The following is a 26,272-nucleotide window of genomic DNA, read 5'->3' as shown; positions in this document are numbered from 1 at the left end:
TCTTTGATCCCAAAGGAAACGTCAGACAGTGCTCCAGCTCTGCTTGCAACTGCAAAACTCCGAAGTGAGATTCTGCAAATACGACACTCAAAGAATAAATATCTCCTGTTTAGGTCACTGTTACTATGTAGAAAATATTGTGGCCACAAGTGTGCCAATGCACAAGGCAACATCTCCCTCAAAAAGGTGAAGCATGTGAGAACACTGTCCAGTTTGTTTGTCCTTTACATCTACACACACAGAAGGATCCAAAGGGGAAGATCACCACAAGGTTAACTCTAAGGTGTTATCTTTGAACCATCCTCTTGTCTGATGTGAAATTTGGTGGTGTCTTTTCTTAAACTTCAGGTCTTCAATTTCCATAGAAATGATTGTAACTCATAAGATCTGCATTATGAGAACAGAAGTGACTTCACAACTGCCCCCTAAGAATCCAATACCTGCCTCACCAGAAGATGATATTCTGTACCGTTCCCTATAGTTCATTGTGCTCTGCCTCAGGGGCCTCTGTACAAAGGCAGGGAGGGCTGGAAAGAAATACTCTAATTGGAAAAATGGAAAATCATAACAGGGAAAAAGGCCTACCCATGCATTCACAGGGGTTGATACAGTCAACTTTTAGAAAAAGTAGAACTACAGAGTTATTGGACACAATATGTTCGTGTTACTTCACTTTCCCATACCAACCACAGTGTTACACTGACAGGTAAATATTCATGTTTCTTTGGAAGGCTTAAAAAGAAATTGTGCTTTCATTTCAGAGAGTAAAGAAATTTTCAGCTACTATTTTCATAAGCAGTTGCACAAAAATGGATTAAAAAAATCTGGGACATGGGAGTAGCTCCTTGGATTTAACACCACGAAAACAGACACGGAAGTACAGATTAATGCATCATTTGTCATATCCAGTTAATGATTTCATATATCTAGAAGTATGTTCAGTGTCATGGATAATGCTAGACTAGGCAATCTGCCTGATTCAACACTGGAACTACAGATCTGTCTCAAGGAAGTATGATATAAAAGCTTGGTATCTTTTTTTATTATTATTATTATTATTATTTACTTAGCCCAGTATGGCTGGAGAATTTGAAGCTTTTGAGTGTTCATTTGTTAAGGAAATCTTTTATACTTTAATCCTTGCTCCTCCTTCAGGCACAGGAGAAAAGCCAAGAAGCACTCAGTAGCAAGCCTCACATTACCAACCCCCCTGCTAGCACAGTTCCCTCAGCCTTCCCGTTTCCCAAGTAGATGAAGTGCCAGTGTCACTTGTTCCACCTATGTCTTCTGCTGAGACCCCCCAAACTTCACACCCTGCCCAGCGTGTGCAGACTTTCAAGACCTTTTCTTGCTTCCACTAAATCATTTAATTATTTTCTCTGTTATTTACCAAATTTGCTTCTGATACCTGCAGACACTCTGTCAAAGACAAATAAAAAATGCGGGGAGTCTTGCTCAAAATACTTTCCTATTTTATCACCCAGCACACTCATTTCTTCTTCCAGTGAGGTAGCCATATTTTAATTATAAATACGTTGTTTGTGAAAACCCTCACTATCTTGAGCAAGATCGGCTGCATCACTGACATTCTTTTACAGCCTTTTAAAGAAACAACATTTTGCTATAAAATCTAGAGGGTGATATTCTTTCCGTGGCTGGGGAATTCTGCTGTAAGAAATCAGACGTCCAAGCAGTCATTGCCCATGCCATCCTTTAGCAAACAAACGGAGCTGTGAAAAGGTAACTCTTTGGGGATACGCTGGTCTCGGCAGAAGCGGCATCTAGGCTGCTGGGAGGAAACTGCAAATAGACCTTTTACAAGAAGCAGTTTTAACACCAAAATAAGATGTTCTTAAACATTTCCATCTACGTTGTCTCATTTTTAAGACTTTAGCAACACTTTGAACTTGTGAAAGAAAGGAAATCTGACCTTCAGGTCCATTTAGTTTAGGTTTATCTCAGGATTTTTAGTTTTCTGGGTTGGATTCACACCTAGTGTATTTGTTTTGTCTGAATTTGGTCCACTATCTGGTTTTATGGTGGATGAAGAATGTTTATAAGGATCTATTAAATTCTTAACCTATTTTTCATGCCAAAATAGCAAATTTAAATTTATGCATCCTTAATTCTTGTTCTTGAAACTGATATTCTTGCCACCCATGTTCCCCACACAGGATTCCCTACAATGGAGAAACAGCCATTTTTTTCTTGTTACCAGCATGTATTTTAAAACAGTGAAAATGAAACAGTCACCAATAAAGTAATAAAAGTTCAGATTATAAATGCCACTCCACAACCCATTTGTAGTTATACATCATAGAGAACTCAAACACTTCCACTAAAAATTAGGTTGGTTCTCTGGAAACTAGTTGATTTTTAAAATCCTTATTATGTGGTAACGAATCAAGATGAAACAAAAAGTCATTTTCTCCTTTTTATAACACACAACAGGCACACCTAAAATAGTGGTAACATGAGTCCAGATGACCGCTACAGAATGCTACTCTGTCAGGTTTGTTTCACTGCCTTTTGCTTGTCTTTTGTCTTTGAAGACTGCAGTCTTCAGAGGTAACAAGCTTACAATAGCCAGCTTTATTTCCATCTATTAAGATCAGTGATGGCCACAGGAAGGAAACTAGTAAATCTAAATCAAGCATGGGTTATTCAAACCTATTTCTATGATATGTTAATGAATTATGCACAAGATTTTTGATACATTAAGTCATGTGAAGACATGAGTAGAGTGAAACTTTACGCTTAGGCTATACTACTAAATAAAAGTGAACCAATAAAAAACAAAGCTCAGCTCACGGGAAGACAAAGTCTAAAAATGTTAAGCATTTTCACTTGCAATCCTTCTTAAACATCCTTCTCTATTTCTTTTTTTTGCACTATAAACATATATCTACATATAAACATACTTCTCATTCTGCAATGCAAACTTTTTATTGATTATTTAAGAGTAAAGGTTGATGATAAAGGTATGAAAACAATTGTGGATACTTGCAGATAAATAGCAACACTGTAGCATCCCAGCTAAAGTCCAGATTTAATCTGAAGTGTGACTTTTACAGTTCCAACTGTGGAGCCTGCACATCAATTGCATTGGTTGTTTTGAACAAACTCCACTAATTTTTCCCTCTCAGACTATTAGCTGTGCAGGTAATTTACGGCAATATTTTTGCAATAAGAGTTTCATACAGGTGCTCAATGTGATATCCTGCAATTTGTTCTCAGAGGTGCCAAATTATCAAAACTCATGACTTCACTCATGATCTGAAGCCCTCCCTAGATGCTTTTCAAAAAATTAACAGAGATTTTGAGAATCTGTCTTGAGTTCATCATCATTTTTAAATACCTGCAGTGCTTAGAAAGTGTTCTAAACTCAGCACATGGAAGTGAAGCTCTAAATGATTTCAAAATGTCAACTTTGGATGAATTCCAGGGAAAAGTCTTGAAGGGAATTTTTTTGAATTAAATTAAAAGTTTCTCTAAGTAGAGGCTTTCAGGGACCACTTTTACTTATTAAGTAGTCTTTCATCATGACAATATTCAAACATAAATCAGGTTATAATGATTGATCCAGGATTTTTTATTTTTAAAACTCAAAAGGTGAAAATGAAAAGCAGATTTTAAGGAAGGGCTTTGATTTAAATTTTCCCAAGAACTAACCAAAGAGAACAAGAATAATGGAATGAAGCCAGAGAGCACAATCCTGAAATCCCTCTACAATCAATATGCTTAATTCAGGAGTGAATTTAGGAATTTGGGGGTTGGGAAGCAAACTCTGTGAGAAACGTCAATTCCTATACTCATACTTTATCTCTCATAATTCTACTGATTCACATTGGGGTTATTTTTGTATGAAAGTATTATTTCTTCAAGTACACCAGAATCTGCCTCCATGCAGACAACAGAGCTTTAAACTATTTAATTCAAGTCTGTTGCATTTACAATGTTTGCGACCTGAACATGCATTCAGGTTAGGCTTGGTAATTTTAAGCAGTTATGAGGATTACTTTGTTGCAAGTCAAGGGTACTTAAGTAAACAAATAATACTTTCTTTGGTTCTAACCAAATTCAAAAACTAAAAGCAGAGAAGCTTTAATACTCTTCAGCTTTGTACATGGATATATGTCATCAGCAGTAGTGTGATGTTCTTCAGAATTACCCATGAATACCAATGACAACTAGTAAGACAACTGATAGGAATGAATCCCTTATTAACAATATAATATAAATAGCAGCAGTTATCTGTCTGCTATTTTGTTTCTGCAAAGGATGTTCTAAAGACAGTAAATGTGTTTAAAAGAGAAATTACACAGATAAAAGCCACAGAGATCATTGCTTTACTCCTACACATCCATACTATAATAACAAAGGGCTTGAGGCACGGAGGGAGGAAGAGCAATAACATGGTTTGTAATGCACACAGTTAATTTTTGCAAAAGTTGTTCCCCTGACAGCTTATTTGAAGAAGGATAAGAGGAAAAAAGAAGCTGAAAAAAAAATAATCTGATATGTAGTAGCTATGATACTACAGCATAAAAAAAAAATCACCACAAAAAAATCAGTGTGTCCCATCCTAATGATAATATTAAGTACAACAGGCAATTTTTATAGTGGGAAAGTCTGCAAAGCTTTCTAGTCTATGGAAGGTGCTCCTGCGAAATGTTCACCTTCCCTTGCAAGGGAACTGCCACAGTGAGGGGAGGAAGATCTGCAGCTCCGTGCTGTGGGTTCTCATTTTCACGAGTGATGATTATGATTACAATTCCTGGAAAAAAAGGTAGACGTGGGAGCTGAACACTCCGATATGGCAGAAGTCTTGTGTGTGTGCGCATTATTAAATATTCATTGAAGCGAGCCTCATTACTCTTTCTTCCTTGACTGTCTGTCAGTCACAAATGCTTTTGCTTTCTGTGAAGGCTACTCAGAGGGTTCTGTTCAGAGCTGGCATTAGTTCTGCTTTGCCTTTTGGTTTGCCCAATCTGTATGAAAACCTTATGAAACGGATTTTCTTCTGACAGTGCAAGTTTGGCAATTGCCAGGAAACACTATTTCTTTTCAGTTTGACACACATCTCTGTTTTGGAAACCTCTGACAATTATGCACAAGACTTTAATAACACAAATGCCATGCAGTTTAATAGGATGGAGACCGAAAGAGAAGGAAAGAAGAAAAAAACAGAACTGATGTGTACAAGCACCACTATGGAATTACTGCAAATTTTTTTTTCACTTGAACAATAATTTTCTCTTGAAAAGGATTCCTTCTGGCAAAAAGAATAGAAAAAGATAACTTTCTAATAGAAACAACTTATGCCACAGCTAATTTTGGGAAAAAAAAATTAATTTCAATCCAGAATGATTGCTAAAAATTCTTTAGAATTATAGCAGTTAAGAAACAGACCAAATAAAAATAACTGCTGCAAAAAATAGTTATTACATCACTGGGACTATTTTCATTTAACCAGTACAATTCAAAAAGCCTTCAGGCCTCACCCCGTATTCAGAAATAATGGTGTAAATCTAGTATGACGCCAGCTGAAAGACAGAAAAACGCAGGTTTATTTCAGCACTGAAACCATGTCTTAATTATGTATTCAGAGACCTGAACTGGGCCTTTTGTGTTCTCATGCAGCTTTCTATATCATCACAACTAGGAGTATTTGTAGCTGATTCAGACATATGTTTAAGAGTTATAACCAGCAGTACACTAAGAAACAAAAATATCTAAAATAAAAAGTATTAAAACTGAAAATGAAATTCAGCACGCAGAAGAATGCCAACAGTGATGCGTGAAAAAAATGAAATTAGGTTCATGCTAAGAACAGTTATTACAAATAAATGCGGTCAGGAATATAACAGCTTTTTCAGTCAACGTTAAATAAGATAAATTGACACCTTAAGGAAAAACAAGCACACATTTTTAGATGCTGAATCACATTGCAGAATACTGTGAAATTTTTTCCAGTGTGACCCACATACTACTCAGTGTGCAGCCTGCCAGGACAGTCCACCCGGTCTGCGGTCTGCTCCCAGGAACAAGGCACAGTGCTGTATGCGGACTGCCTGAATTACTCTGACTGCAGTAGCAGGGTCTGTTATTGCACAGGACTGCACAATTTTTCTGCAGAAATACAGTGAAGTAGTGCTCCTGGAACAGTTAGAAAGCCCTGCCCTTAAACAAACTGAAGGTCCTCACTGACCATAAAGGTTACAAACAATTTCACATTATTGTTGATGTATGAAAATGTTGCTGCAAACTTTTGACACAACCAGATTTGTCCTAACTGATTTGCTTGAGAAGCATTAAGAACTACCCGGTGAAAAGCTAGCAAGATTACTGAAGGAAGAAATGGAAGAAGCCTTTTAAGGAAATCTCCTAAGTGTTAACCTCTTTGGCTTCGGACAGCATTTTTAGAAAGCAAGCCAAACCCTCATTTCCTATAATCAGTTTATGCTGCAGTCATGCTTTATTCAGAAGTTAAGCATGACAGCATGACTCCTTAGATAGTTTCTATGTCAAAAGGCAAGTTTTCTTAACATATATAAGGTTTCCAGTAAAACTCAAACTGGTAAATATGCCTAAATGAGATAGAACAAAATAAATATTTCGCAGCAGAACTTTTCATATTTATTTGCTATTGTAGATGCCATGAAAGGACATGAGCTTAGCGGTCTTTAGGGAAAAAAAAAAAATGAAAAAACAGATTTACAGCTACAGGACAGCCACTGGCTGCATTTCCAAAGTCAGAGATTTGAATACATAATTCTCTTAGACTTCTTTTAGAATTTCATCCATTGATTCAAGAATAGAACTGGCAATCTTATTTCCTTCTCAAGTTTATCATTCATTGCACGATACTGAACCAGCAATTTAACATCTTGATGCTTGAATTTAAAATGTTAAATCACTTGAGGATATAAAAAGGTAGTGTGATCTTTGTCTATCTGCATGCAACAGATTTCAGGTCTCCTGAAAACATTTACAGTAACATGATGTAGCCACCATTTGTCTCCAGGTTGACAGAACCTATTGATTCTGGTAAATCAGAAAAGCTCTGTTTTTCTTACATTGGTTAGATACAAGTATTCCGCATGTCATTGGTCTCTACATTAGGTAGAATGTGTGTGTGTCTGGAATATTTCAACCAAAACCAAATCATGATATCGCTGCAGTACTTTGCAAAATTGAATCATAAATATTGCAATTTAATACTATGTAAATCAATGCAGACAAGTATGCAAAGCCCAACCGGAAAAGCTGTTTTACATATCCAAAGAGAAACCTGCCTGAACTTACACAATAAATGTTTATAAAAAGAAAAAGAAAAAATAGGCTTTGCAGTGCTGTGCTTTTTTGGCACGTTGTCAGAAGAGGTGTGCTTCTGCTCACAAACGTGGCTACTCTTATGTTCCAGGGAACTGCAACCCTGTACATGAGGTACCACATGATTTCTGGTGCCTGAGGAGTTAATCAAATTCTGTCTCAGCGTTCCCAGCCAAGCAGCAGCCTTCGCTGCCTGTAGTGGGTAAAGAGAACATTGCTGGGACTGTAGGCTCTACTTACCAAGTCTAATTACATTCCTAGTCTAAACCATTCTTAGTGCTTTTCAAAACCCAGAAATATTCTGGCCTCTTCAGCCTTTCAGAAACTGTCATGAAAGTAATCGATAGAAGAGAAGAAATGTTTCGGTCTACATATTTATGTTTCATCATGTCTCATATCGTGAAAGTGGAATTTTATTTCACTGAGAAAACAAAATGCAGTCTTATGTCTGGAGGTGGACAAGCTCCTTTCAAACAATGTCTGCAGAAGAAAAGGTTGATATGTTATTTCATGCTTGATCTCTCTCCAGATCACTATAAGAAATGAGTAAACAGATAAAGTGGTAAAGGGGGCCAGGAGAGGAATAACACAGAGCCACAAAAAGTAGGTTCTACCAAAACTATGAAAGTAATTTATGGGTAGTTCTATGCATTATGTATTTTTCTTTACCTCTATCAGTAATAGGGAATAAAAATAATAAGAAAGAATTCACAGACATAAAATATTATCTTCCTTTTCAGAATGTCTTAAATAAAGACAAACTGGTGCTAGAACTTTTGGTGGAAGAAAGGCAAATATTTAGGACAGAAATCAATGCATTGCAGCCCACAGGCTGAATTCTGCATTCTCAGAGCGCAATACAAGAATGGAGAAGGAGGGATCCAAAAACTATTTTAAATGGCCTTCGCCCTTTCTTAAAATTTAATATAGTTTAAAATTGCTCCACCTTATACACAGCCACTCCAAGAGACAAGAACAAGTGAGACAAGAACAGCTAGTGACCAACCATGAAGTAGCTACATTCCTTCCTCTTGGCCACATACAGATCTATCACATCATCCTACCCACTGCTGGCATTATACGACCAGAATCGTGTCTACTTGCAACATCTAGCTGTATTCTGTTTTCCAATAGACTTCATGTTACGCAAAGCAAATTCTTCTATGCTCCATGATGCCTGGTGAACCTCTTCATTCAAAATACAAGTCTTTAGTTATTTGCTTTACTGGATGGAACACACTTTTCAGTGAATTTATTGGATCCAATTCATATCTGGGGACACATAACCTGAACTCAGACCATGATAGTTTTTTCCCTTCATCCAAGAAAAAGTTTGCGCTAGTCTAGAAATGATACTTCTTTGATTTTCAGGAACTCCTGCAAAAACTCTCAGAGTTGGCTTATATCTTGGAAGCCTTTGAATATATTGTCTTAGACATCAGCTTAGAAAAGCAAATTAATAAGCAATCACACATTCAGACAGGATCAACAACAGCACCACGAAAGGCAGCATCCCAGTATTTCCCTGGGCAAAATTCTCGTGTTGTCTTTGAGGCAGAATTCATTACCCTTTTGTCTTTCCTTGAGTTTTCACTTTCATTACTTAGAGAGAGAAGTGTAAGGTTCCCATAGCTTCACGTAACTACACTAACATCTCAGCAAAGTCACGGCTGTAGAAGCAAAGCCTTGTTAAAAACTGTTAAATATTACATATGGATAGCTTTACTGTTACATAGAAAATACCTACAAATAGGCAGTTAGTGGCTATTGGCTGCTATCTGGTGTGTCATTGTAGTCATTTCATTGCTATGCTATCCCCTATCACTTTCCATTGGCTTGCTTTCTGTATCTCTAGACCTATATTTGAAATACAGTCTCTTTGTGGCTAGAAAAAAGCTCTGCGATTCACAAAATAGTTCTTAAAATATGTTCAGATAACAATTCTGTGAAACATCTACTGAGAAACAGGGTTCCCTATATATTTTTGTGTCTTCTGACTGTGACTTGCAAGCTCTCAGTGAAGCTTTTTTTTTTTTTAATGTCTTTAGGGCTTTTATAATGGCTCACTCCTTTGTAGATTCTCCCCTCTCATTTCAGAGGTTTCTTCCTGCTCCTAGGTGACTACTTTCAGAAAAGCTGTAGGACATAATTGTCTTTCAGGTTTCTACACTTCTCTCATAGCTGTAAGAAGTGGTGTAAGAATTCAGAGCCATTTTATGGACCCACAAAGATAAGAGGATTGTCAATGAGGAAGAGAGAGGGGAAAAAAAAAAAACCTGCTTCAGAATTACCCAAGATCTCCTTATTTAGCTGTACTTTCTACACAAAAATGCTTGTAACTGCAATATTTTACAAGAAAAAGAAAGCATTACACAACGCTAATGCATGTTCACACAACTCTCTATGCCAAAAGTGGTTACACAGCCTTCTTGAAAACTACTTAACTTAGGGAGCAGAACAATATTACATAGCTTTAGGGTCACCTCTCAGCACAGATAACACACACTCAAATAAGTGCACTGAAATCCTGGCCCTATTACAGCCACAAGGATTTTTTGCCACTGCCTTTAAAGAAAACATGTTTTCATCCCTGGTATTTAGTCCGTAAGTGACTCACTGGTTTACATGCTTTTGTTATGTAACTGTGGATTATGAAGAAATGTGAAACTTCCAAGTTTGGTCACGGCCAGTCATCAATCAGCAGAAGAACAAAGTTTGCCTCTGTTAGTGACAGATTTAGGCAGAATGGTGAAAATTGAATCAAAACATACCATCAAAAGGCCCTTTCCAGCCACCTCATCTAAGTGAGCCTAAACTCAGTGACATTTTCCTAGGCATTCCCATGACCTTGCTATCCCAAGCAGCTCGGTAGCCATCTCCTTTCAAAATCAAAATTCAAGGAATAAGGCAAGTCCCAATTGGGCAAATGTCCCAATCTGAGACATTTGACACCAATACTGGCAAAGACAAGATCAAAATAAAACAGGCAGTTGTGGCCGCTTTAAGGCATCATTGAATTCAGGTAAGAGTAAGGAATGGAGTGATTCACCTTTTAGGTGGTAGGCTCATGGTTGTACAACTGCTCCAACTCAGTGAGATTTAAATCTACATTCCCTACCCAGCAAGGTGCATCCCAGCTTCTGCTAGGATGGTCCCCACCCAGATTCACATTCAGATGAACTTGTGCTGTGGAACAGAAGAAAATTCAAGATTTATTAGTCTAGAAAGACAAAGGAAGAGAAAGCATCTCTTCAGCTTAACAGTTAAGGCACTCAGCTGGGAGGGAGAAGTCCTGCTTTTGATCCTTACACTGTTTCTATATTTTTTCAGTTATTCATTTCATGCACAGCAGGAACAAAAGCCCAAGTTCTACCCCCTCCCAGGCACATGCTTTAAGTTGGAAAAAAAATATATTTCAACATTTTTTCCAGAAGAATAGCTACAACAGTAACTAAGTTTGTGGGTGCATTACCTTAAAGGAGTAAAAACATTACAAAAATATTGAAACTGAGAACATTTGTATAATTATCCAAGACTGGAGGGAGGGAACACAAGGAATAACACTCAGAATTAAAGCCCTTCTTTTACTATTGTTATTTGGCAATTTTGCAATTCTAATTCTTTACTCCTTTTGCAAACATGACAGTGATATCTTTAAATCCTATTTAACTGGTTTATATACAGAAGCCAATGCAAAAGGCACTTCTGTAGCACCTTTCATCTGAAAACTCAGTGTACTCTACAAATAGCAATTAATCTTCATAACACTTAACTACCTCCTCCAATGTGCTAACAGCTCATTTTACAGCTGGCGAAACCAAGGCAGAGGAAAGTTGAGTCATGTACCTGAGATCACATAATAAATCCACCCTGTAAGTCCAAAATGTCTCTTTACGTGTTTAAAGTCCACAAAATATTTATAGGGGCTGGTTAAGAAGAAAAATTAACTTCCTGAGATTCACAGTTGATTTTTAAAGTAACTAGCATCAGGATACTAAAAATATGCTTTTCTTGATAAAATATTTGTTACAAAACCGTGCTCACATTACCTTTCTGAATCTTTTCTGCTTTGAAAATCAGAAGTAAAAAAAACCCTGTTTCTTTACTATACTAGCCTCAGGTCACTCACACTGGGGCATAGCACACTGGTATTATAAAACCTATAATCCAGTCAGTATGCAAGAATGAGGACAGCTTCAAGACTTGCCAAAATCCCTTTTGAACAACTGAACAATTTGGTTATTCAATGCTTTTTTTGCTACAAATTTGCTACAATGGCATTTTCCCCCACCCAATTCTGGTACATGTGCCCATGTGTTAAGCCTGAGCATGCATGCTGAAAGATGACTGTTTTAAAGAGGTTAAAACATTAGATAAAGAGGCTGGCTTTCACTGTTAACATTTAACTCCTAGGCATACATAAGAAATGCTCAGGCAAAACCCTGCAAACCATTGTTTGATCAGGACAAATACAAACAGCAGCTCTCCCACACTGTCACTGCCACACAAAACTCGCACAGTCAGCCACTCATCATATGTTTGCCAGCTTTCTGGTTGACTTTGCGGATGAGGATTTACGGATCAAAGCCTGGTTTGTTCTCTTCAAGCCCAGTTTCCAGACAACAGTTGAGAAGTTCCTAGAAAAGGACTATGGACTAAATTAGTTAAAGAAACTTTAATGTATCCATATTTACAGAATTAGTCATTTCACTTACTGTATGATCTTCCATAAGAAACAAAAGAGTTGAAAATTTTACATATAACATGGCATAAACAAGAGCAAAATCAATCTCACAGATGTGTCATCGGCACAGTCCTTGTGAGGCCGATTTCTTCCTCACTTAGTTGTTACAGTGGGAGTGTTGTTTATATGCAACAGTAATACAATTTACTCTTCGGTGAGGACATCAATCTTGATGTGTTTGGAGATCTGAGTACAACATTCCTGATGTCTGACAAAATTCAGAGATCCAGGACCATTGCTGGCAGTGGGAAAAGGTGTGAGCAAGAAAAAGTAAAAAGAAACTAAGGAAGAGGCTTGAGCTTGTTGTGGCCTTCTTCACTTAGCCATACAAAAGAGGAAAATGCCATGAAAAATCAGGTAATGCAAATGTCTGCAATTTTTGGTCATTATTTACATAACTGCATCACCACTGTTATTTTTCTAAACAGAAATTATTATTTACCTTGTAATTGATCATCAAAGATCTTGGTTATGTAAGACAACTTGCTGCAGGTTAACTAAGATCAAATTAGAAGTACAAACTTACAATTTTACTCTATCCTTACAGGCGATTAGCTTAGATTTTAATTTTTCTATGCAAATTAAACCAATTTAAATGTGAAACAGGCAGACAAATTTATCTATATTAGGAGCTGGACATAATTAACTATGCTGAATTTAAATTACATAATATATATATAAGACTATGTCTAAGTCATAAGATATAGCAGCTTGGTCCCCTAACCTGCTGACTTGCAGTGCCTTTGATGTAAAAAGTCATACAAATAAATACTTGTGTGGATATTTACAATGCCTTTTCTGCAATTGTTTCTCTCAATTATTGATAACAATATGAGAAATTAGCAATATAGACTGCATTTCCCTCCTGTTTTTATTCAACTTGTATACAATACTGTTTTGTGGCATTCAGTGATTATTAACAAATTAAAAGGACAAGCCACATTTAGAACTGCAAAAACCTCTTCCAAGGAGAAATAGGTACAACTTCTTGATTATTCAGATGACAGATCTCTAAATGAAACACTGCCCCAAAATCAAAGTGGAACTTAGCAGGTTCTCTGTAACACATTACAGGTCTATCAGCAACTGCAACTGCACATCCTGTACTGAAATTAGAATAGGCCATTATCTACATTCTGTGATTTGTTTAAAACAGAAGACACCTGTATGCTATAGAAAAGCATTCACTCATTGATTAAAAAAAAAAGGGACAGATGGAGACGGGTAAAACATACAAAGCCTAATTTTACAGCACAGACGAACAATTTCAGTTCATCAAAGAGGAAATACCTCTTTAATGACAAAATTAAGGATCTAAGAGCAAAGTCCAGTCGCACAGTCATTATACAATAAATGTCATGAGGCAATAAACAGCAACTGCTTTTGGTAATATTCCTCACTGTTGAGGGGCCAGGACAAGGGCAATGCAGAACTGAAGCCTGATCTTGAAGATTAATGTGGTGCTCATGGGAATTTCACCACCTTGCATAAAGATCCAGTTCAAAACTAGAAAGAGAAAATTCCGAGTGCAACAGAAGCCTCCTAGCAATACTGGGGGGAGAGAAAAAGAGGGAAAACAAAAACAGTACAGGGGATTAAAAACCTACTCATCATGAAGGCAAGAGGAGCTGAGCTGTACAGACAGCTACATGTACAAGACTTCTGCAGAGAAGCCTTACATGGCATAGCTTCAAGGAGAATGGACGGATCTAGCCAGGGTACAACAAAAGTCAAATCCAGGCTGGCACAACCATATATTCAATGCACACCACTGCTGATTAACACAGCACTGTGTCAGTTGATCTACATATTTAGCACTATCTTAAATCAAAATCTAGATTTTTGAAGGGGGTAAATAAATCCTCTTTATGTAAAAGGCAAGATCTTAAAAAATGAAATTCAGTTAAGCTCACCTTAAACCCCTGATACCCAGTCTCAAATTTTAAATGAGTTGCTGGACCGCTGCAGAATGCCTTTAGTTTCCCGAGCATGGTTTATACTTCTAAGCGAGGCCAGCAATAACAACAATCAAACTTGAGTAAAAGCATGCACAGGAAGACACTTGTCCAGGAGAGCACAGAGGGCAAAATCCTAATTTGAGAACTGCAATGCAGTATTTGTTGGCAGGGCTGTTGCTGTATTTCTTAGTGGCACTGGCCCCAGAAAACGATGTCAGAATCTGGAATTTAGGATTTTCATTGTCTGTAAAATCACAGGGTAAATACCTAACCTTCAGCAACCCAAAGTATTTTCAGCCCCATAAAGCATTGGTGAACTTCCAACAATTTAGAGGAACAGATTCCATTCTTCATTTTGCCCTGAGGCATTATTCAACAGAAAGAAGGTCCACCTCATACACCACTACACCTTACAACTGGCTTGGTTAAACATTCGCATTTAAAGGGAGGTGTTCTCATACAACAGGGCATCCCAAGGTGCCCCAATATTTGCAAGACAGTCTGTATACTTCTAAACACTTCCTAAGCTTCCTGTGCTGTGCGAGATGAGCAGCGGTAAGATTCACAGGACCTGTCCCCATAAGGCAAATATCAGCAAAACCTGGGTGATCTGGGGCAGGGACAGTCTTTTGTTAAAGGGTAACAGATTTTTGTCAACATATATGAAAAGCCGCAAAATGGCATCAAAAAATATACTACAGAGAGAAAATAACGGGTGGGAGGTAGCATGGATTTCTTCTACTGATGTACTTGTAACTGCATCTGGTCCACAGATGTAACTGTGCATGACCTACTGTAAACTGTGTAACATATTTCTTGTGTCCAACTGATTTTTTTGTCCCCTCCCCCTTTTAAATCAAACTAGCTGACAAAGTCAACGATGACTTCTACACCAAACGCCGACATCTTGCAGAACTGGCTGCCAAGGGGAGCCTGCCACTCCATCCAGTGCGCCTAGACGAAGACAGAGCTTACACGATCGACAGTGGCCTAACCAAACAGAACGGGCAGAAATCCAAAATTGCGAAGATCCACACACACCCATTAGGTTACAATTCCCACTACAAGACCTGGGATCCCAACGACCAGTCTCTTAGACGGCAAGCGTACACAAACAAGGGGAAGCATGGTATGGCAGACCCAACGTTAAGCGACCCACTGACAACCCGGAGCCAGCATTATTTGGGCCCGCAGCCATACTTCATAACTAACAGCAAGACAGAAGTAACTGTTTGAGTTTGTTTTCTTTTTTTTTTTTTTTTAAATGAAATCCTTTAAAAACCACACACAAAGACACACATAACACAAACACTCATCTGAAAGGCAAAAAATAAATTTAAAAATATAAAATTAAAAAAAAAAGGAAACAGAAGGAAGGAACTTCCACCTGGACACTCTTGGTATTCAGCCAACCGTAGGCCGAAGAGTGGGTTAATACCGTTCAGCAATACACACTGAAGGTTGAATTATAAACTCCATTTGTATTTCACAATGGAACACGAACCCTTGTGACTAAATTTTTTTACTTGAAACTAAAATCCATGATGAGAAGTAGCACAATCTAGAGAAACTTTATGTCTGCTTAAACATTTACACGATGTTCCTGCCTTGAGACAGAGGAAGAAAGGGAGAACAATATACTGTAATATATTATTTCAGAGAGGAATTTTGTATAAAACCTATTAATAATCACGAGACCTATGAAAAGCCAAGAGCAAGCATCTTGGTACAACCCCTAACATCTATTATTGTACTTTCCACCATCCTATAGAAAGCGCAAAAAATATATGTACAATAAGGGAAAAAGACTCCTTCACAAGGAATTTATGAAGACTGTTATGATTAAGAGAATATGGGACCTTTCTGGCTGGTAGAGAATTCTGCAGGATGATAACAAACAGCAGAAGATTTTATTTCAGTTTACTTCGTTTGATTTGAAATTTTTGGGAACCTCCAAAATAAGAAGAGACATATCATATGACACAGAAAGCTGCTGGGGGAAAATAAGGGCATCAGAATATTCCCTCTCAGTCCTCCTGTTTTCAGGCAGATGGTAACAAAAATTCTCACTTTGCAGACTGTCAGGACTTTTTCTTCACCTAAATGTTTTGCCTATCTTCAACTGCTTCAGACTGAAATTAAGCGTGGGTGGTGCCTTTACTGTATTACTATTGTTCAATGACAGTCTTGTTTCTCAAAGTGACCCCTCTGTTCCTTTAAGCTATTTCCTCATGTTTTGCTAAGGATGACAAGGGTTCTGCCCTGCTCAGCCTCCTCTGTTTGTCCTGAAGGGAAACTTGGACGACATCTCCATGCAGTGGTTGCACAGTCAAGACTATTTAGTTAGCCCCTCCATTTTCCCAATTTAAACTTTTTCCCTCTAGTCTCTCATTTTGTGTTTGCTTTTAGCCATGGTAGTTCTTTGTAGTTCAACTAAATGTTATATGGTATATTGTCTCTACTGTTTGGCTTCCTATAGTGGTGTTCCCTCTTGGTGGACTACTTGGTGGCTAACAGACTAGCCTCAAACGTCAAAGAGATCTGGGTTTAAACTAAACAAACAATTGGACTCGTGGTCTTGACTGTGGTTCTGATGAGCAGGATGCCTTGTTCGTACGAGTAAAACCACTCTTGAATTCAGTACTGGTAGTAGACTTGCAGTCCTGGGCCTCTAAAGGCTTCGGCACATCCACAGAGATATAAACAGAGCTGAGATGGGATGGTGGCCTGATGGCAGGCCACGCATGCAGTCTTTCACTTAAATTCCTGCCCTTCCCCCAAAAGAAGCCATTTGGCCAAATCCTGACTAGCTGTCTTACTACAGTTGCGTTCTCACCGGCTGTCAGTTCTTCTGGAGATTAGTTTTGGAGGAGTATGCAGGGAGGAGTGAGAACTGTTACGTTGTAAGAAGAATTGGAAGTGGCATTTCTTACTGTACTCAACTGACCGGCAGCACTTTTTCTTAGTCAGTGATGCAAGGGCTAAGAATTTGAAATGTGGTTAAACGGAGAGACCATTTTTTAGCTATATTAAGATTGATTTGCATCCTGACAGCACCGGCGTCTCTCCATAAGTGTGCTGCTAAATTGTATGATCTTATGTTTTAAGGCTATCAGAAGTGGACTAAGCCCACGGGACAAATACTTTGCACACAACCCGGATTCTCCACTATCTTACTTTTATTCCTTTAAACTTTTTTGCCTTCACAACTGGCTGACTTAATTTGACCCTTTATGGAATGTTGCTGTTAATCCATATGCTTTAGATACACATTACAGCTGCACTCTAATTCACACAGGTTTCGTGTAACTTGAGCATATTTCATGTGGAAATATTTTAGTAAATGTATGTTCTGAAAGTAAACCCGTGTTAATACTTGTTAACTACAGAGTTTACGATACCAATAATACTTCCTACAATAAAATGTTTGTTTGTTTTTTTAAGAATGTTTATTTGTAAACATATGTATTCACTATATTAATATGAATTTCTTACCTGGCAATAAAACTGATTCTATGTGAATCCAACTTGCTGGCTCATTCCTAAACTTGTATAATTGGGCCAATTTTTGAGTATTAGCTCAGCTTCTGGAGCCTCTCACTGCAGCCAGTGGGGTTCGTTTCAGCACAGATGATGATCTGACTCTGCCATTGGTAGCCTTGTCAACAAGAGGTTCTTTGGAAAGCAGCTTCGTGTTGCATCCATTACCTACGTGCAATGCCTGTCACATGCAATGTGACATAATACACACAAGGCACGCAAGCCTTGCAAAGCTCCACGTGCCCTGTAAGCCTTCAAGCAGTACACACAACTTGTGTCACTTAATCAGTTAATTACAGTTTTGAGGAAAGAAAAAAAGGTAAGCATGCACAGGGCCAGATCCTGGTCCTCATGAGTGCACAGGAGTTTTGCAATAAGCTTCAGCCATATCCCAGGACTGGAACTACCCAATAAGAATGGATGAAACACTGGTGTATATCACTTCAAAATTTTTATGCATTCATTACAGAAAAACCTGTACACAACATCTGTGTACCAAGTCTGCTGGAACAGACAGTCCTTTACAGGCTTTTAGTACTGCTAATGGCTCATAAACCTGACAATGAACAGAACCTCAGAAGAGAAGTGTTTGGGTAGCTGCTTCTCTTTGCTTTGCTGCAATGATATCGGATCAATTTCAGAAGAAGAAATGAAGAATCAGGATGCCTAGCTTCAGAATCAACTTAGTGCATGACTTGGTGCAAATTCTTTAGACAATGTATGGTTCCTAGGAAGACATGACACATCATCAGAGGGAAAATATCAATTCAGAATTGGCTGGATTTAACAATTTTAAACAGTAGAAAAGTGACATTTTCATTTTATTTTCACATATTGGCCTTTATGGGTGCCGATAGCCCGTAAAAGCCCCACTTCTGTTACAGGAGCATTTCCCTGCCTCACGCACAACTACAGAAACAACCCCATTCTGCCAGGGGGCTCAGGAGAGACATGCAGAGTGTGGCCACAGCACCAGAAAAATTCTGGGCAGCCCTGCGATCCATAGGGAAGCCTGGGGAGCCCACTGGAATACGAGCCTAACCTACGGTACACACAGCTTACTGTTACAGCTCCATCACCAACACATCTAATTCAGGTGTTGTTTCTATCAGCAAATTCCTGACTGGAATCATGGATGGCAAAAAGGACAACAGCTTCGCTAGTAGAAGTGCCTGTGCACAGGCTTTTGTTCTTCCAGATACATGAAAAAAATCTCCAGAAAAAAACCCTGCCTCTGATTTTGTGTCTCTGCATGTTTGGTTTTTTTTGTCTTGTGTTAGCCTGAACCTTTTGTCACCATGAGCAAGAACTGCACTGAGTTCCCATAAGCATTTCTTCCATAAGGCTCTTCGATATTAACACAGATGCACTGCACTGCAAACAAAAAAGTGTATTGCCAAGAAATGAAGATGTTCCATATACAGAGCTATGGAGTCTAAATTAGACCCCTTTACCCTGGAAATATCTATTCTCATGACTAAATCTTTTAAGCATGATCCTCAGCTTACACAAACTAAAGATGTGGTGACTCATATAAATAGAGGATCGGGTTTCATGACATTCCACACTAGCTACAAAGTGTCTCCAGGACTCAGACTTCAGATTTTAATAGATCTGGGAAAAGATTCATGCTTTGCTCTATTCTTACAGAATGGTTATTGAATTTTGGGTAATAAATAAATAACTCTAGTCCACAAATCTCTTTTGTACACAATCCTGAACGCTTTATTTAATCCTGATCTCTATGCTTGAATACACGAAGGTTCCAGTGATAAATATAGTCTTTACTGTAATTATAGCATCTTTCTATTTGCATGGATAATTTTACTTTGCTAAGAACAGTTATGACAGAAAGCATTATTATGTTAGATTATATCATCTCATATATCATCCAGTGCTGATAATGTGAAAATAGGATGAGTACACGTTACTATAAAGTGAGTATTGTTATTTTTATGAATGGGAAATTCAAATTATTGTGTCTATAGATTATATATGACTTCAGATAACTTTCATCGTTTATTTCAGCATAAATATAATACATATATAGTAGTACAGATACCATGCTAGCTTGGGTATGAAAGCTGTTTTTAGCCAAAAAAGGACTAAATTAAAGTTCTGTTCATTTCAAGTTATACAGCAACTTGCTCTATGTATTGCTCCTAAAATACCATTACAGGATCAGTACGAAATAACTTCCAGGATACATTAAAATCCCAATCGAAAAAAAAAAAAGAAATTAGAAAAAACCTATATTAGTTCAATAACAAAGTCCTAAAGGGGTACAACTGTTATTAATGCTGTTGGCTGTATTAAATATCAGGAACTACTCACAAAATTCATGGTAACTAATCCTCTAGAAATTAGACTGGTTTGGCAGAACAAAATCTGAGGTTTTCTAATTGCAGATAGAATTATCAATTTACTTGTAGTTTGGCAGAAGACGTAGCATATAATGGCATTATTCCAAAAGTCACCTGGAGCCATGACACCACCCCGGTTTACAAGATGTGCATTACATTTACATTACATTCCTATCAGGTTCTGAGCACTCTGTCCAGCTGCTGCCCACCTGGAGAGGAGAGAGGTACAAGATGATCCTTCATGCCATATTCTGCAGTTCCTGCTAGGTTGCTCATAGAAGAGCGCAGAAGTCTAACCTGACAGCTTAGGATTCAAACTCAAGCTTTTCTCTAGTGTTTGCCCAAGACATAAGCAGTGTTTTCACAACGACAGGCTTAATGTCAAGGGATGACATTAGAAGACACGAAGAAAGAGACAGTGCAATGTGAATATGTCATTGGCAGCTTGGGTTATTACTCACAGAGCACACCTCTTGTAGCACTTGCGCTCTGCTCTAGCAAGCTGCACAATCAGCCCAGCTGGCTCTCCTGGTATACATTGTGTAGGACCATGTTTAGGAGGGCAACGGCAGATGAGTGTGACTAATGAGGGAAGATAAACTTCAAGTGTTTTATGCTAAACTACTAAATCAATTCATTTGAAAAATGTGACACAATAGCACATTAATCTCAGCCTACAGATGGGAAAAAAAGAGCCAGCAAATGCTATTACAGCTAAAACCCCAGGGGAAAACTTTCAATGTAAACACCAACATACAGCTCTAATTTGAAAAGTGGCTGTAAAAAACAATTCTTGGAATTCATGCTTTAGAGATTTCCAGACTCAAATTTGCTCAGCCTGCAAGTAAGATGTGTCTCCTCATACCTGCCAACTCAATCTGGAACATGAGCATTAAACCAGGCCTTTCCTCCCCATCCAGCTGCATTAATAAAAATCGGGACCAAATTAGGATACTGGTTATATCCTGTATCTGCATAAAAGCTACTGTCAGACAAATGCAGCTGATTGGTTAGTAAACACTTCTGCAGAAGATGCACCATGAAGAATTTGACACATCTCAGTCAGCTCTGCTGGCTCTACCAGGTTAGCAAAACATAAGACGGATGTGTATTTGTCACCAGAGACAACAAATTACACTTTTTGACACTGGAAGAAAATCAATCCTGACCCTAGTTCTAGGGATTCTTCTTATGCCGGAATCTGCCAAATAAACAATGCCTGAATAAGCCAGGGCTCCCTGGACAGGCCCTTCTCATCCCAGGTTTGCTCTTCTGGCAAGATAATGGTGTTGCTTCAAGAGCAAGGTGTTCTCTTCAGTTTCATTGCATTTTTTCACCTTCAGAGCTTAGGGTCCCTTTCTGGGAAGGAGAAGCTGTGGATTCAAGCTTACCTGAGGCTGAGACAGGTCTAGAACCCCAATCTATGACCACTGGTCTGGTTTCACATACGAGAAGAGAATGAGATGCTACTTGTACCTAAGTGTACGAAGCAATGTTATAGTAAGTCTGGTCCTTCACAGATGTCTGAAGAGGCTCTTTGTACTTATCTTTCTCTGCAGGTAACTTGAGGGCAATTTTGCATCCCGAAACAAAATCACTTTGCAAAAAGCTTTTTTTCTCTTTTAAGTAAAGGCAGGATTCATTTTTTTGTCTATCTAGGACTTTAACAATACACTCACACTGTTACACACACAGTTGCACCTTCTCTGTTTAAGTCAACACTAGCTTCCTTCACTTAGAAACTTCACCTGCATTTAAACTGTAAGACACATCGCTGCTTGTTCATAGGGGTTGATGTTGCACTGGCAGAGTTCTGAACCAGCACACCAAGCGCTGTGTGCATCCCTCATGAATGAATTCCAAATTGGAATTCATGCTTTAGAGATTTCCAGACTCCCTAAAACACTTGTGTTTGCAACACCATCAAAAGGTAACACTGATTTGGAAAATCCACCTAACTGCCTCACTACATTTTAGGGGCCTTATATCACTTTTGAATATAAGATCTATATCCCTAATTTACTTTAGTGGTTTTGAAATTGAAATACTAAATGAATGTCAGGCAGTGCTGCTGCTCAGTCTAAGGTTTAGCTACAAACTAGAACTCAAAAATGGGAATAATCACAAGCCTTTGCAGTGGTCATTGGCAGGGTTACTTTGTCAAGGAAACAAGTCCTACCAAGCAGTAGGTGTGTTAGTGGAGCCACTAATACTCCCTGAGCAGAAGCATGTTCTTTTTTGCTGCATGCAGCTGTTGGCCTGATTTTCACTCTCTGGTATTTGGGCTTACACTAACATTTTGATCACAGTAGTTATTATTTGAGAGATTTTGCCAATGTTACTGCATATAATATATGCAGTATAATTACCTATATATATTAATATACCTATATATATATATAACCCCTATAAACCACTGCCCTGGTGAGGCCGCATCTGGAGTATTGTGTCCAGTTCTGGGCCCCTCAGTTCAAGAAGGACAGGGAACTGCTAGAGAGAGTCCAGCGCAGAGCCACGAAGATGATTAAGGGAGTGGAACATCTCCCTTATGAGGAGAGGCTGAGGGAGCTGGGTCTCTTTAGCTTAGAGAAGAGGAGACTGAGGGGTGACCTCATTAATGTTTATAAATATGTAAAGGGCAAGTGTCAAGAGGATGGAGCCAGGCTCTTCTCAGTGACATCCCTTGACAGGACAAGGGGCAATGGGTGCAAGCTGGAACACAGGAGGTTCCACTTATATTTGAGGAAAAACTTCTTTACTGTAAGGGTGACTGAACACTGGAACAGGCTGCCCAGAGAGGTTGTGGAGTCTCCTTCTCTGGAGACATTCAAAACCCGCCTGGACGCGTTCCTGTGTGATATGGTCTAGGCAATCCTGCCCCGGCAGGGGGATTGGACTAGATGATCTTTCGAGGTCCCTTCCAATCCCTAACATTCTGTGATTCTGTGATAATTCCCCACAGTAATTGGTCCCCTCGGGAAAGAGCACTTTACCTGCTACTTACTATTTCTTTAAGCAACAGAAACATTGCAAAAATATCATAATTGTGCTATTTTTCCCTGCCACAGGTGAAGAGAAACTAGGTTTTGCTTTGTCCTTATGGGGGTAAGGAGAGAGCTCAATGCCTACTTTTCTCTTTTCAAGGCAGTGTTATACTTCAGAGATTTTTCATACACACTCTACAGGAGACAGCACTGACTACTGAGCACAGAGACATCCTGTTGACTCCCTTATACACTAGAGATGAAAAAAAAATCATGCAATTGAAAGAGATAAAGATAGACTGGAATACTGTGGCATCAGTACTGGCTTTGCCATATGCCATGGTTCGGTGGCTACTTTCCACCACCCATTTGAAGAGGTCAGGAGAACTGCATGGTATTTTCAAAACTGACATTCTCCAGTGAACTCCTGCAGTCTTCCCGAGCATCCCCTCACACCCAGCACCTCACTTGGGCTCTCAGCTTCCATACTGATGTAGTAGTCTCAGAAGAAAACCTTCTTTCTCTGTGCCCATGTGTATGCACACACACACTTTACAAGATTTTTTACATCAGTCGCTTGGCCTTTGGAGCCTGACTCCCTAAAACACTTGTGTTTGCAACACCATCAAAAGGTAACACTGATTTGGAAAATCCACCTAACTGCCTCACTACATTTTAGGGGCCTTATATCACTTTTGAATATAAGATCTATATCCCTAATTTACTTTAGTGGTTTTGAAAATGAAATACTAAAGAATGTGACATTCTAAAGACCAGACAGTCTAAACTTTAGGGATGAAAAGTGTCCTTTAAGGCTGTAATGTATTTTACCATTACTGCTTGGGGAATGATAATACTAAGAATGATAGAGAGCAACTTGACAGGATCCATTAAGGCCAAGACAGCTTGTGTATACTATTATGCACAAGACTCTGCACAAGTCTGCCTATGCAGAGCAAGCTGTTCTGGTTTTTACTAACAGTGATTTATGAGTTTGTTTTTTTTTTTTCTCTTCTAAGAGATGCATCTAAAAAGCACAAGACTAAAAGTGCTTATAACAAAGGCACCCTGTTGAACACAGCGAGAGACACAACATTGTGCAGCATGACTCTAATAGCAAAGGCCCTGATCCTGTATTGCTGAGTTAATGGCAGGCTTGTCAGTGTGTGGAAGACCAAAAACCACAAACACACATTCAATCTTCAATATGCAAAATTTTTTAGGCTCCACTGCAAGTGATTTTTTTCAATTTGACACCAGTTAAATGGTATGGGAAAGGAAATGCAGCAGATACACGACAGGATTGCACAGATCTTCCAGCGTCAGTCACTGCTGAGACTGCAGTTCAACAAACTAATGGCTGCAACATTGCCTTGTAGCAAAATGCAATTATCCTGCCAGGATCTCATCTACCTAGCCGTCTTGTAACTCTGACACAGTTCATAACGAGTAGGGAAGATGCCACTCTCAGGCTGTTGGTTGGCTTCAATGTGCACATTCGAAGTCCTTGTGAAAGACAGATACTACAGCCGTTAGGATACCGAAGCCTGCATAAAGTCGAAGTGCAGGTATAAAACTTATCACTTTCTATAAACAGCATCAAAATATACTGAATTTTGAGGCCCAGTTCCAATTCCCTTGTGATTTCCTGCCTAGCTTCTTAGAAACTCCTGCCTTAGACACTCTTTATCTTCTTTGAAAAGCTCCTGTATACACTACAAAAGTTATTCTGCTATTTTAAACAAGTTTCTTTTGATAATAGGAATGTGACAATGACTGTCCAGTATGTTCTATTATATTTGTTCACTCTTCAACAGTAACCTTTTAGGATGGGTCACAGTTCCAGAAAAAGATAAGATAAAAAACTGCATAGCTATTCTTTGTAAAATATTACAGTAATAGTAGCCTTGAAAACTATTTTCTATTGTCTTATCTGAAAATGGGAGGAACATGTATTGCACCTCATATACATATATATATATATGAGAAAAGAAGAAGTAAAAAAAGAGAAAACCACAGGCAAGACAGCACCATGTGCAACACCTCCTGTTAATGCTGTCGGCATTATAGAACTCTAGGCAAACATTAACAGAAGCAAGCTTGCATTAATATGTTTAAGCAGAGGGCATTACTATAAAGACGTAACGTTATTTTTACCTCTCCCCTCTGCATTGGCTTTGGGGTTTTGTAGGTTGTTTCTGTTTGGCTGGTAGATTTTGGGTTTGTTATTATCAGAATGGCCATATTCCCGTCAACAAGCAAAAAAATGAGGAAAAATATTATAAAAAATGTCCACTAGATCAAGAGAAAGGTTACAAAACTTAAGAGATGCCTAAGGCTGCAGTGAGAAAAAATATATAGAATTGATAGTGCTACCTATTAATAACTATAGAAGTTTTACACCATCCACTAATTTCCCCTTTGTCAGTTGCACAAGGGAACCACATGAGAGACACCATAACAAACAGAGGTATTTTTTCCCTCTTGGAGATCATAAGTCTCCAGAACTTGTGGTATATATGTTCACTTACACTCAAGCTGTTAATATGTACAAGTGAGAAGAGAACCAGTATTTTTATCAATGTGGAATAGCAGCTGAGACAGACAACACAACCTTCACAGAGGGACATATCCATATGCTACACAATAACAAATGCCAGAAAAATAATACAGTGTCAGGGCTCTCTTCTCTTGGAGAACTTTATTCAAAGGCATTTTAACTACAGGTCAAAAAAACATTGTCCATAACGACTCTGCAGAAACGGACATAGCATGAGATCTTAGAAAAAAACCCTTGGAAAGTACATGCTCTACATTAATCCTCAGTCCTGTTTCTATTATCCAGGTAGGACATACACCACCTCCTACCAAAGCCCTGCTATGCATATACTATATTTCTTGATCTTTTCTGTTGCCTAGTAAAGGGTTTTGAATTTGCCAATTCAACCCCTGAAGCACAGATGGGAATAAAAAGCATCTTATCTCCTAGCATACTATTCCATATCATGTTTTCTACTATTTTCAAGCTGTACAGTCTCTCAAGCTGTATGACATGCCAGTTTCCCTTGGGAGACTATTTCACATACACACAGAATCCTAACACCCCTTGTGCATATTCCTGTATGTAAGGCTTGAAGCTGTGATAGAGAAAGGAGCCCTCTGCTCTCATCTGTTTTCATCTCATTCTTTCAGCAATAGGAGAAAGAATTGCCAGAAAGCTGTTTTATAGGTTTCTCATCTAAAACTTCAGACTGAGGTGCTAGCAGGGAAGGCACTTCTGGCACTCTGTTGGTGAGCATTGAAAGCATCTCCTGGAGCATCCTCATCAGAGGTGCAGATTTCTGTCCT

The 26,272-nt window shown here is 38.6% G+C and overlaps 1 protein-coding gene across 1 annotated transcript in view; it reads left to right on the top strand.

Moving 5' to 3' along the window:
* Window positions 1-15,273, top strand: part of SHISA9 (shisa family member 9) — a 183,399-nt gene extending 168,126 nt beyond the window's left edge. The window contains exon 4 of the mRNA XM_068423748.1: window positions 14,903-15,273. Coding sequence (XP_068279849.1) covers window positions 14,903-15,273 — 371 coding nt within the window. The remainder of the gene's footprint in view (window positions 1-14,902) is intronic.
* Window positions 15,274-26,272: the final 10,999 nt, after the last annotated feature.

The sequence above is a fragment of the Nyctibius grandis genome, chromosome Z, assembly GCF_013368605.1.
Source record: "Nyctibius grandis isolate bNycGra1 chromosome Z, bNycGra1.pri, whole genome shotgun sequence".
NCBI lineage: Eukaryota > Metazoa > Chordata > Aves > Nyctibiiformes > Nyctibiidae > Nyctibius > Nyctibius grandis.
Note: the sequence above shows the minus strand (reverse complement) of the source record. Positions and strands in the feature narration are given on the sequence as shown.